Source organism: Phaeodactylum tricornutum, chromosome 5 (genome assembly GCF_000150955.2).
Source record: "Phaeodactylum tricornutum CCAP 1055/1 chromosome 5, whole genome shotgun sequence".
Lineage (NCBI taxonomy): Eukaryota > Bacillariophyta > Bacillariophyceae > Surirellales > Neidiaceae > Phaeodactylum > Phaeodactylum tricornutum.
In genome coordinates this window covers 365,199-378,179 of record NC_011673.1, presented here as the reverse complement: position 1 = coordinate 378,179, position 12,981 = coordinate 365,199, and the positions used below count along the sequence as shown (strand labels likewise).

At 47.9% G+C, this 12,981-nt stretch overlaps 5 protein-coding genes across 5 annotated transcripts; 3 read left to right on the top strand and 2 right to left on the bottom strand.

Annotated features, from left to right (window-relative positions):
* Positions 1–228: 228 nt before the first annotated feature.
* Positions 229–3,831, top strand: PHATRDRAFT_34362 (predicted protein; the record flags this gene model as incomplete). The annotated part of the gene is made up of 7 exons (XM_002178954.1): positions 229–300; positions 377–962; positions 1,488–1,611; positions 1,702–2,182; positions 2,464–2,496; positions 2,594–3,778; positions 3,799–3,831. The coding sequence occupies 7 exons, from the start codon at positions 229–231 to the stop codon at positions 3,829–3,831; spliced, it is 2,514 nt and encodes an 837-aa protein (XP_002178990.1).
* Positions 3,832–5,959: 2,128 nt separating this feature from the next.
* Positions 5,960–8,295, top strand: PHATRDRAFT_44836 (predicted protein; the record flags this gene model as incomplete). Its single annotated transcript, XM_002178953.1, has 7 exons — positions 5,960–6,363; positions 6,446–6,616; positions 6,719–6,864; positions 7,048–7,138; positions 7,204–7,807; positions 7,993–8,129; positions 8,248–8,295. The coding sequence occupies exons 1-7, from the start codon at positions 6,076–6,078 to the stop codon at positions 8,293–8,295; spliced, it is 1,485 nt and encodes a 494-aa protein (XP_002178989.1). The 5' UTR covers positions 5,960–6,075.
* A 130-nt stretch (positions 8,296–8,425) lies between these two features.
* PHATRDRAFT_44835 (predicted protein) lies at positions 8,426–9,778 on the bottom strand (the record flags this gene model as incomplete). The annotated part of the gene is made up of 1 exon (XM_002178726.1): positions 8,426–9,778. Exon 1 carries the CDS (start codon positions 9,644–9,646, stop codon positions 8,426–8,428), a length of 1,221 nt encoding a protein of 406 aa, XP_002178762.1. The 5' UTR covers positions 9,647–9,778.
* Positions 9,779–10,558: 780 nt separating this feature from the next.
* PHATRDRAFT_11288 (predicted protein) lies at positions 10,559–11,632 on the bottom strand (the record flags this gene model as incomplete). The annotated part of the gene is made up of 1 exon (XM_002178725.1): positions 10,559–11,632. A coding segment is annotated over one exon (1,074 nt), but the record flags the coding sequence as incomplete, so codon positions are not given.
* Positions 11,633–12,204: 572 nt separating this feature from the next.
* On the top strand, positions 12,205–12,942 carry PHATRDRAFT_34358 (predicted protein; the record flags this gene model as incomplete). The annotated part of the gene is made up of 1 exon (XM_002178952.1): positions 12,205–12,942. The coding sequence occupies one exon, from the start codon at positions 12,205–12,207 to the stop codon at positions 12,940–12,942; it is 738 nt and encodes a 245-aa protein (XP_002178988.1).
* Positions 12,943–12,981: the final 39 nt, after the last annotated feature.

The window sequence follows — 12,981 nt, the reverse complement described above, 5'->3', positions numbered from 1 at the left end:
TTGTACCTTCGATGAGAATATTGTAGGAAAGCGTTTGATCAGAACCGTAGGAAATTTGATAGTTACCGCATTTATGTAAACAGTAGGGGCGTTCAGTTGCAGCTTACCGTTACTAAAGTTCGCGCTTCCGCCATTTCACTCTAGCGGATCAACACAATCGGTTGGCTATAGTTGACCTCGAGCCTTGAATAGAGACGGATCGTCTTCCTTGCTACTCCGAAACGGGCCATGACGGAATCGACACGCCGCTCTTCTCGCCGCCGCGAGAAAACTGTGTACAGCGTCGGAGATCTTGTCGAGGTGAGTTGGTGGTGCGATACTTTTTCATAAACCTTAGCCGCGCTCTTATTTCACTCCATTTGAATGCATTCTTCAGGTGACCCGCGACGAGTCAATTGCTACGGGTAGACTTGCATCGAAACAGACCGACACTGCTAAACCCCGTTGGCTTGTAAAGTTTGACGAATCTTCATGGCCAAGCATGGAGCTATTGGAGACTGAACTTGGGCCTATTCTTGATAGAAGCGACGACAACGCGTCTCAAAAAGAAAAGCAAGTAAGGCAAAAATCATCGTACGAGTTAGGAACCACTTTGGGTGGGCGCGGCTCCCCAAGTAAGCGATCTTCCTCGCCGATGGTATCAGGCAAGAGCGAAAACGGAAAGGCGTCCCCGATATCTACGAACAGTTCAGATTCCAAGAAGAAAGTAGAGTTCATCGCTCTTCAGGAAGAGTCTGACATGTCTGGGTCCAAGCAGAGACCCGGTTCTTTATCCAGGGAGGAGCGAAGCAAACGTCGTCAGGCCATGATTGAGCAGGACAAACTGAATTGGTCGAAGCCAGTTATGTCGCGACCCCCGAAAAAGAAAAAGGCGCAGCGCGATGAAGAAGTTGTTCGGGTACCAATGCTTACGGGTACACTTTTGCTATATCGCGGTGCTCATCGCCGGGCCGAATTTGTGCGTAAGTTTTGAATGACACTGAGTTAAAAGCTTACATACGCAGATCATATGGTAAATTTGATTTGTAGGCGGATTTAGATCAACGAAACATATTTTACATATGATGGCAATTGAATAGTAGTGTGCTAGAGACGCTATTCCTTAGACTTTATATTCGCGAATATAGCGCATTCGGATAGGCGCGTTGCAATAGAAGTATTGGAGACAAAGAAACTGCAGTAACGTTCTTAACTCCCATGTCTTGTCACGAGCGCTGTGTTCGGAGGTTTTCCTCGGAAGAATGTCGATGCGAAGGCTGTAGAGGAGGAGTGTGTGAGACGTTCGTTCACAGTCATGTCAAGGAAGCATGTGAAACGAAAACACCACAACATTTTTCAGTTTTTTGCATTCATCATTTTTCTAAAGGACGTTTTAAAGCGTTAATTTGAAAAACTGTCGAGACATATACATAGAAGAAATCCCAAGGAAGAGCTAGGTAAAGTAAAGACTTTTCACTTTTACATTCTTTCGATGTCGTATCTTGTAGTTACAGATAGTGATATCAACCCACCTGCGAGGCGAGTCGCTTTCACCAGTTTTGGCGAAAATAGCGGCGGAGTGGCAGTGATTGTGCCGTCTGTTTTAAATTTCGCCCACATGAATCTACAGAAGTAAGCTTGAGACTTGGCATGCATGCCCGTTTCCGGACCATTCAACAAGTGCTTTATTTCGATTTTTTGACTTATGGTACTAAGCAACAGCAAGGACGAACACGGAGACTGGGTGGCATTCCGTGACACGCCAGCTTCTTTCGAAGCCAGGAGTTTAAAGGAAAAGAGAAGTGTACTCAATGTTGCTTCCAAAAATATCTCGCGCAGAAACTCCGGTACAGGTTCTTGGATGGGAAAACCCATAAATGCTGATGCATCGTGGGTCCCGGTGGCCTCCCCAGCACCAGGAACGTATTCGCCTCGTCCGTCCGGTCCACAAGGTTCTCGCATATTGCTTAGAGAGTTCGTGGGGAATCGCAAGAAAGAGCGGTCTGATATTTTGACCCCATCTCAACCATTTATGTGTCGAAGCAGCGCAACACAGTCATCCAGCTTACAAGCTTGCAAGAGTGACATCTTGTCAGGAAAGAAACTCAAGAAAGGTAGATCGGGCTCGTCCCCAGTGCCTCGTATTGTAATCCCTCTGAAGCCGGACCCTTCGATACTTCGTACCCGTACACGTAGTACCACAGTGTCAAGCGGGGAAGACGAAGATCAGAATCGATGTTCCCAAGCTCAAAATGGTATTAGGGCTGCTAGTGCACATGAAAGGCGAGGACGGTCCAAAAGCCGCAGTCGGCATTCGCGATCACCGTCGCCTAGAACTAGGTCGAAGTCAGTTTCTGGGAATAGTCAATCAAACAACCGACGTGGGCGATCCAGTAGCCGCCCACCTGTAACACGGCCGAACACTGTGCGTGAGTCTCGCGTTAAATCTCGATCAAGCAGCCTGACTAGGATCACAAATCACAGGGGACCGACAGTGGTTCCATCACCTTCAGCAAGGTCAGTAATTAACTTTCCCCATGCATCTCTGTCGACCACGTGTCATCGTAGAGAAAATGGCAGTACCGGACCAGGTATGCTCCCCTGTTCCAAACAGAGACGGGACCCTAAGATCGGACGAGATATCAGCTTTGGAACGGTGCATTTATCTGACTCATCATCGGTATCAATCAGAAGTGAAAAGAGTGGACTGTTCGAGAAAGTTTTTGGCTTCCCAGGCGGACAAGCTTTGCAGAAACCTCAAGTAAAGCACTCCATTTCGACACGACCCCGTATTCTTCTAGCTGCAACAGTGTACCACAATACAGCGACTGGTCTATGGATCACAACAATCAATACAAATCAACGAGGAGTATCAAAAAATCCTGCACAAGCGAATAAATTTCTAAAAGCATTCTCGTTTCCTACAGAAAAGGAAGCTCGAGAGTCAGCTATCGCAAACGCCCCACCGAAAATGGTCTCCTTTCAAGAGTCAGCTAAATGCTTCCATTGCAGGAAACTTTTCGCAGTTTTCAAGCGCGCCTGTCATTGTCGAAACTGCGGTGTGTGTATTTGTGCCAGCTGCTCAATATCTTGGCCTGCTAAGATGCTTCCAGAAACATACAACCTGAAAAATGAAGCTTCCTTGAAAGTTTGTACAAGTTGTGATACTCTTAGTTCTCTCTTCAAAAAAGCGCTCTTGGAAGCGAAATATGAAGAAGCGATAGCAATATATGAGACTGGTAACGTCAACCTGCGTACTCCTTTTCCTCCTGCTAACAAAAAGGATGAAGTTCTTTATCCCATCCATGCTGCTATTGAGGGCGGCAACCTTAAGCTTGCGCGTTGGCTTGTCGAAGACCGCTTCTGCCCTCTAAAGCAAATCAGAGCCGGGCGATCGAAGTCAGATAAAAACGCACTTATTCAGACGTCGAAAGGGCGAACTGTCTTGAGTATTGCTATGGAGTTCCTTCGCATCGGTATTCTACGATTTTTGGTTGTTGAAAGAGGAATTTCCGTATTCGAAGCTACGGATACAAGAAGCGCCCTTCGGACTATTGAGGCGGCCTTGGTTGCTCTGCCCTGCTCTTCAGAAGGAGATGGAATTCGAGAAGACGGGGCTTCCATAGCGCGGTGGGACCAAGCCTACTTCGACGATATGTCGGAACCGAGTAGCCTCGGAGACGATGATAATGTCACAATTGTAAGCCGATCGGTTCGAACAAGAACGAACACGGGCGACTGTTGCATAATTTGCATGGATCACAAAATTAATTGTGTTGCGACTCCCTGCGGACATCAGGTATGCTGTTTGGGTTGCAGTGCGAGCCTTTCGGCATGCCCAGTTTGCAATAATCGTGCAGTGGAATTCATTAAGATTTTTCGACCTTAGTTGAGATCCGATGCACCATGGTGGACTACTTTACTTACAAACACATCCGCCCTATGGAACGATTATATAGTAAGTTTTGCCGCCCGCAGAAGGATCAGAAGCAGAATACCCTTGAGGGCGAAAGAAAAAACAGTACGACTGGTCGAAAATAAATAATTATTTAAGAAAATCCACTATTCGGGATGAGCAGAGCTGAAAATTACACTATTTGGGAAAAAGGCAATTGTTTTTAACAGTAAGTATTTAATTTTCGCCGGAAATACCTATTGAGTAATCATTGTGATTGTTTATAGCAGTTGCCAGTAGAAAAACTCAATTCTCTCTTCGAACTAATCTTTCTGCTTAGATCGCAAGCGCCAACACAATAGTTGTCAAACATATTTACTATTTAGCATCTTTTACGAAAAGCGTGACGATGACCGCATGAAATAAAGATATTTAACATCCGTTAGTTTTTCCCAAGCAAGGACCCCTGAACATCCAAAATAGTGGATTTTCTTTTCAGTTAATTATTTCGTTTTTCTTATTGCAACGTAACATTTTGAGGAAGGAGAACTGAAATTACGGTGTATTGTTTGGCGGGACTGCTGGTCACGGTTTTGACGTAAGGACAAATTATCCTCGAAACAGCCAGAAGAAATATGTGCATCCGAACCACGAACCAAGAAACTCCATGAAAGTGAAACTGGGCGCGCGAATGAGAATTGGCAAGGAATAGCGAGTATACTCTCGGCTCTGCCCGTATAGACCATGATACGTTTTAACGAGACGGAAAGGTTAAAAAAAGAAGCGACGAGCCCCTGCAGACTGCCTCCGTTCTCCACTCCTGGACTTACTTCGGATTTCGTCGAAAGGCAGCCGACAGGACACCAGAGTCTAAAAGTTCCCGTGACGGAAACATGCCATCCGTCGATGGGGTTGAGCATCTGTCCTGCTCGCTGAGACCACCCACATTGGATGATATTCAGAGTGCGTTTGTTGAGACGTCCGTCTCGGATACTATTGACAACAACGATGAAACCCAGGCGAGTACTTTAGACCAGCCCGCGAACGGAGATTGCACTGCTTGTCCGGGGATAAACAGCATCGACAGTATGGAGCGCGGCGAAAGTGTGGAAGAAATTTTTAGAGCGTCACTAAATTTCGACCGATCTAGTTCTTTTTGCTTTTCAGGAAGTCTACCATTATTTGGTGCCTCTCTTTATCCGAATGTTGCGCGGATTGAAGATGCTGATGGAATATCGACAACAGCACAACTTGAACAAGGAAAACGAGAGCAGTCGGAAAATATCAGAGTGGAATCAACCTATGCTGAAGCCTCGCTGAACACTCTCACTGAGGAAGCAGTTGTACTCGGCTCGGCTAGAATGTCCGATGATCCCTGGGACGAAATGACCGTCGAAGACAGAGAAATTCTTGCCATGAAGAGGGCAGCTTACGCCGGAGAAAGGAGCGATCCACTGGTGGCACAGAACATCAAGAAGCATGGACAAGAAGCGACAGTCGTCGCTATATCGGAGTATGACGTGCATCCGAATGAAATTGTCCAAGATGCCGTTAGAGCGGAACTGGTTGGACAGGACTTCACCAGGACAGTCAGCAATGCAATGGACAACGAAAACGTGGAAAGTACAGAAGCGGATGAATTCACAGTCAGTGCAGTCTTTTCAGCATTGAGAACGGTCGACAATGAAGCTACCGAGGCAACTGTGATTGACAGTGCCCCCCTCGCTTCGGAAGAAGATATCCCTTCATGGAAGCACACGGAAGAAGCCCAGGTTCTCGTTCTGGATACGTCCTTGCCTTTGATTGACGTTAAACCAGCAGCTGTTGACTTCTCCGAGTACAGCAACAGTGGAATAGAGCCTATCGCCGACCAAGAAGCGGAAGTTCTTGGGATTCAGGAAGAGATACATCCGTCCGAGGTTTCAGAGAACGAAACGGAAGCTGAGCTCGTGGGAACGGACCACAATTTTGCCTTCACGCTGGCTAATGAGTCACATCTTGACCGTAATACAGCAAGAAGCGACGAGCCAAATGAATTGCGGCAAGTAGATTTTGTAGTTGAGACTGTAGATGGCGGTTCTGACGGTGAAGAGCCTATTAGTTTTGGTAATGTTCGCGCAGCTCTTCTGGTTCCAACTATTTTGAACGCTGAAACCGTCGATTCCATTCCAACGGTAGCACCTTTCACACGCTCACTGTCTATGGAAGGCACAGATACTTCCTTTAGAGATGATACATCGGCACAGACGGGGAATGGGTCCGCGTTCCCGTTGCCTCTCCCACCTCCTAGACAAACTGCTGAACCCAGTACCAGAAATTCTTCTGTTGGGGAAGAAGACAGCTCACGTCCTGATTGGCTTCGAGATTCTCCTGAGCAGCTTCCTTTGGGGAGCGAAACGGTACAAAGAGAAGCTTCGAACGCCAGTGGCAGAAGTGCCGGCAGTACAGGGAATCAGATAGTCCAGAGGACGTCCTCACAACTACAAGTGGTAATGTCATATGGCGCATAGCATCAGAATATCCCCTTACTCTACCACCGAACTCACTGAAGTTTTTTTAATTGTCGAAAAGCTTTCCAGCAGCATAGCTCGCGGTACTAACAAGGCCTTTGAGGCCTTGTTCGGTGATGCAAAACCTCCGTTTGTCAGTCGAAGGCGTCTTGCTGATGGGGAAGCTGCGAGGTACATCGTTTCCCGGACACTTCTTCCCGCTTCCGTTATCTTCAGCCAGCCCACAAAAATGGTGCGTTCTCCAGCGCTCGTGTTGGATGCTCTATCGTAGCTTCGTCTCGGGTTGCTAATACGTAGTTCGTTGTTCTTTTAAAAGTGGATCGCAACTCTGCAGACGAATCAAAAGGCTCTGGATAGTAACGATGTCATGGAGGCGTCTAAATCTTTGCGGGCTTTTAGTTTGCCGTCCGAACGCCAGGCAAAATGTTTGGCCCAAGCTTGGACGCCTCCGCGGATGGAGCCGTTCGCCAACCACCCACTGTGCAATACCTGCCAGTCCAAGTTTGCTGTCTTCCGTCGAGCCTGTCACTGCCGAAATTGTGGTGTTTGCGTCTGCAAAGACTGTACCGTGACTTGGCCGGCAAAGATGGTACCGGAGACTTACAACATAAAGAAAACAGCGACAGTAAACATATGCAAGGCCTGTGATTGGCTTTGCAACAGCTTTCGTCTTGCTCTTTTGGATGGTGACCAGGACAAGGCAGTTGCTCTTTACGCTACTGGGAACATCAACATCGTGTGCCCTTTTGGAAACGTACGTAGTCAGCCTACGGAATCCGGCTGCATTGCAGTGCCACCACTCATTTTCATTTCTTCTAGGTCAAAGGAGAGTTGTTCTACCCTGTTCACGCATGCGTTCTCGGTGAGTCACTTTCGATCTTGCGATGGTTAGTCGACGAGAATTGCTGCCCCATAAAATCCGTTCGAGTCAATGGAAGGACGAAGGATGGAATCTGTAACTATACGGCAATTGTGACATCAAAGGGCCGGTCGTTGCTGGGAATCGCAATGGAAAACAACTTGATACCAATCGTTCGATATCTGGTTGTAGAGAAGGGCCTCTCTTTGGCAGAGGAGAAGTCCCTAACCCGCGAAACGCTTGTCCAAAACCTTCAGCTTGCTCTAAGGGCCATACCAAACGCCACAACATCAACCGAGGCCATCGAAATGGATGTGTCGGAAGCATTGTATCACGACGCCACAGTCAATGACAGCGCCGAGGCGGATTTGGGGGACACGACGAGCCCGCTTTCTTCAGAGTATCAAAACGTTGTACCAGTGCCTATTCCTGACCGCGAACAGGGTAGCGAGAGAGATTTGCCAGGTGGGCGTACTCTAAGTGAAGAAGCTCGCAATTTCGGAGCAATTAGCCGACCCGGTAGAGGTTCTTTTTCGTACGATGGTCGGCAGGATGAAAATGAATGTAGGTGTACTTACTGAAACCCGTCTTAGCCTCAGAAGATTCTCATTTATCCAACTTGTTTGTCCACAGGTATCATTTGCTTTGACGCCAATATCGAGTACGTCCTTCACTCTCGCCTGAATATGTTCGTCTCTACCTAGCGAGACTTCGTTGCTCACCTTTAATTGTTACTCTTCGCTCTGAAGTTGCGTGGCTACCCCTTGCGGTCATCAAGTCTGTTGTCTGGACTGCAGCGAGCACTTGTCCCGTTGTCCAGTTTGCGCCATGCCGACCTCCTTCATGCGAGTATTTAAAGTATGAAAAGAAGAAATTAAGACCGAAGGTACGCTTGCACTTCGTGTTGTTGGCCATGCCATACCGAAACGACCCCATCAGCAAAAACACTTAGTTCAGAAGGATCTGTTGCGTATAGTTTTGTCACACGTAAGGCTTTTATGTAGATTTTTATGGTAGTGTATGAGCTTGTCTTTTGGTCTAGTAGTAAGTAGTCAAAATTGGCTGTGCCTCCGAATTAAAAAATGCTCAATTGTCAGTGTGATTTAAAAATGAGTACGGACTGCAAATCTAGACTCAGAAACGGTTTCCAGTGCGCTGCGTTGCTGATGGCTCCTACGTCCACTACTGACGATAGACTCGCAGTACGCTGCAATTTATCTTGCACACCGGACAAGAAGTGAGTTGGTGACCGCAATCGGTACAACAAATCTGATGTCCACAAGGGATAAGCACACAATCCGTAGAGCGTTCGCAGCACAAGACGCAAGCGTCTTCAAGTGTCGCAACGGATTCCTCGTACACCAAAGATTTGTTGCGGCTGACATCGAATTTTTTGTCCGATTCGTCGGTTTTGACAGGCATATCGGGCATGAGCGTATCGATAGAGTGAATGGGAAAGCCCGCTTTTAGAACGACTTCTAGGGTTTTAGGGGCCAGCGATGGATCATGTACATCACTAATGCTCAATCCGTTTTGTATGAGGTACACTAGGATGTCAATTTTGGGACGTCCTTTCATCGCAAGATCGAGCAAGGTGCGGGAAGCGGATGTTTGCAACGACAAGGCCCGATTCGTTTTGGGATCCTTCTTGACTGACAAGGGACATCCTTGCATCTCCACCAACCACTGCAGCGTGGCGAGCGAACCCCCAAGAATGGCACAGTGGACAGGAAACATGGCTTCCTGATGAATGTCCGCAAAGCAGGTACGGAGATTAACGTTGCCCGTTTCGACGATTGTTAAGACATCTTCGTAACGACCTTGAAGTAACGCCATGCAGAACGCATTGGACAGCCAATCGCAGGACTTGCACACTCGGACAGTAGTAGTTAGCAACTGTGGGTTGTAGGTCTTGGGAACCATCCGAATGCCCCAACGCGTGGAACAGCTGTCACAGACGGTGACCCCGCAATTTCGGCAGTGACGAGCGGCTTGCGGCGTAAGCTGACAAAGCTGACAGAGAGCAGCGGTACTGAGCCTGGGGGGAGAGTACGCCTTGCAAAACCTACGAGCTTCCCGCTCCGAAGGAAAAGGAATTTGTACGTAGCGGGCCTTGTTGCTACTGCCCGGTTCGGAGGGGCTCGACGCGGGAGCGATCGTAGCAATCCAGTTGTTCGTCGTCAGAGAATGATGTGCAGACCATGAATGAAGAGATCGAGAAAAAATTTTCTCGCGCGGCATGACGGCAAGATCAAAGTCCGAAGTCATTGGCGCTGTTGCTCGACGTGAGGCCCCCGAATCCCCACGTAATCTCATGGCTTCGGTGATGTCGACGGTATGGAGATGAAGTTCGGGTTCGACGACCACACGATTTCGGATGTGAACACGCGACGAAGTCTTCATTTGTGTGAGCGAATATTCGAAATCCCTGTATGAAGGCAATCTTAGAACCGTTTCCGCGACTGAACAACGTGTGACGATCTGTTGGCCTACTGATTGTGAGCTAACAACGAAACACTCCGAATCTAAACTAGCCGGTGCGGATGTGGTGCGAACTCGGTCTTTTGGTTTTCGCGTGTCACCGATCGCAAGTGCAGGCAGCAAACCCAATCGAAACTCGTCGTTCGCAACTCCCCGACGGCGATTGGTTCGTGTTGATTTTCGATGTCTCTCGCCAGTCAATGCCACCGAATCTTCATGCAACAGTGAATACTCATAAGTAAAGTCCCGGATATGCCATTTATACTTACAATTCAACTCTCTATCCGACCGTCTCCTAACAGAAATGTCCTACTGGCTATTTATATAATAGGTCACGACGATTCCAGAACAATCGTTTCCACTTCCGGCATTTGCGATCGTATTTTTGTTGTTGTTTTGACACTTGGCCACGTTGCAAATGTTTACATTATATATTTTTCGTCATACGCAGTCATCGCTCTCTCACAGTCAGCGATACAAACCGCTATCGACAGGTCCTTGCGATGTTGGCTCCTTCTGCTCCCCCCTAGGAATTTTGACTACTTCGCGCAGCGAAGCCAATCCTCCTACCCAATACAAAGGACGGACACAGATTACTTTTACTGTTAATGTAAGAACTACGATGAGTAACAGACAACAATGGAATGAATGGTAGAATTCTTACACTGTACCGCATGATTATTATTTACAGCGATGGCTCTCCTAGAGGTATCGCGAACCATTACAGGTGGCTACAAGCAAAAAGCTACATTACGCGTGTCTTCGAATTCGCTAGGTATAAGTACACTTTGTTCAATCACTATAGACACCATGCAATGCGTTTGCCATTGAAGTCTAGGACAAGGATTCCAGTACCACTCCACTGGCTGCTCTAGTCAGCTTGTCTTTGACTGCTAAAATAAGAGCATCGCTTTCGTCATCGACCTCTAGATCGGGAAATAGCACACGGGAAGCTCCTTCTACCTGCTCGGCCCATCGAAGTGTATCAAATACAGCCTGGGCGGCTTTCGTTGAATCCGCCACTGAACTCAAATCACGATAAGCTGCACAATATTCTTTCCACGACAGCATCGTCTCTCCGTAGTCCACAATTACAGTATCAGCAAGCTTGCTTTGATTGCCATCATTCATATAACTTTCGACGCAGTACTTGGATACCAGAAAACTAGGGATATTTGGGGAATAATGACGAACGGTCTGCCCAGGCGCCACATTTGCCTCCTCGTCTGACGTGGAGCGGCTAGTATTGGCGCGTACTTGAACACTGTCAATATTGGCCTTGCGTAAACACCGCTGTAAATCCAAAACCGAGATTGCTCCCTGCCGCAGGACGGTCAAAACGCCCCTGGCCTTATCTTGCATTTCTAGTTTGGCGACGGAACTTTCCACGCCTACTTGCAGCGGTTCATCTTCTTCCACAATCCATACGTCTTCGTAGCGCAAATCGTCAAAAACATGATCTGCGCACGTTGGCGAAACGTGTCCAAACTTGTTCGCACTCGGTGCCGCAATGGGAACGCCGGCGCTCGCAATTAAAGCTCTCGCCGTTGGATGTGATGGACTTCGACAAGCAACAAACCCGGTCCCTGCCATGAGCACGGACGGAACGGAACTTGTGGCTTTGGCGACGAGGGTCAATGGACCCGGCCAAAACTCGTGTATTAAACATGCGAGTATCCGCCCTTCCAGCGAATCAGCAGTAGCTTGCCAAAGCTCTTGCGCTTTGGCTTCCTCGTTGACGTGCACAATCAATGGATCCGTTAGGGGTCGTTCTTTAGCGGCGAATACTTTCCGGCAGGCCAATTCGTCCAACGCGTGACACCCCAAGCCGTAGACCGTTTCCGTCGGGAAGGAAACCAGATCCCCTCGGCGTAACCGGCCCCCGCAGGCATCCAAGTCCTGAAGAGTGACGCGCTTGGCTCTGACATTTGTGGCAAAAGACTTGCCATTTCCGTGAATAGCAGACATAGACTGGCAAAGTTTTGAGCGGAAGAATTTGCGTCTCGTCAAGTAAGTGGGGAGGAGGGATTGAAGTGAAAAACTACGTGATGTCGAAGAAACAATCGCCAGTAGCATCAGCCCCGCCACTGTCGAGACACGTCGGAGCGCAAGGAAAGAGAGAACTCCTCTATATGGCATGCTCTTGGCAACAATTCCTGTGCTGCCCCCCACTGATCTACATGTGAACGATCGATGAAGCATTACGGACAAAAGACGTTCACACCAGAATGTCACGCGAAGAACATCGCACACCTCATAATGAGGGAGGGAATAAGGATTACTTGGCTCTGGTTACATGATTGGATATGAAACGGGAATGCATTGTAAAATCCTTTTTTCGCTACTCAAAAAACAGACAGAAAGGAATCCGGTATTCATCTCATTTGGTTGTGAAGTAGCAAGTTCGAAGCGAAATAACTGTATATATTGATTATCTCTTCATGTCGACCAATCAAATGTGTGAAAACATCTACTGAAAAATGTATCTCAAATTTACGTCCTTTTTTCCTATTTTGCTCGAATGTACGCATGGTAGCAGCACCATGGGAAAGCAGAACGGTCGGAAGCGTTCACACGAAGACCGCGATGATGCCTATAAGCAAGCATACGCTCAAGTTCGTTTCGTCCCTATCCTATCCACGGGACGACCCGGAACTCCCCACCGATACTTTGCGGAATCGTACACTGTGGAACGAAGCGACAGCAAACCCAAGGATGCCAACGACGCCTATAGCTGCACGGATATTATTTCACAGGTAGTACACAAGCATGCTAATGGACTAGTAGTGGTGACGGCGGGAAACCATCTGCCTCCCAACACGCAATCCCTTCAACTTCTGATCCAAGAGTCGCCTGCGGCTCAGGAAAGTGCCGCCACCAAACGCAAACAACAGGCCAAAATGCTCAAAGGCAAGCAAATGGAAGGAAGTGTGCATCCAAATGACGTTATTGCAACAATATCTTTTCTAAAGGGTGGTCAACAACATTGTGTTCCTTTGCTGTCGAATGTTTGGGGAACAGTATTGGAAGTGAATCCTAGCCTCACAGAGCCGAAGGCTAGACTACCGCGATCTATCGCCGAAGACCCGCTTCTGGACGGGTACTTGGCGGTCGTCCTACCCTCTGGCCCCTTCCCGCCAGCGGTCACATTGACCGGTGAGTTACTGAAAAAGAAGACGGATAATTCGGGGGAATGCTTTCGACAGGCTGAGAAATAAATAAATCAACATTAAATATATTTAAAAGGCAATCTCCTT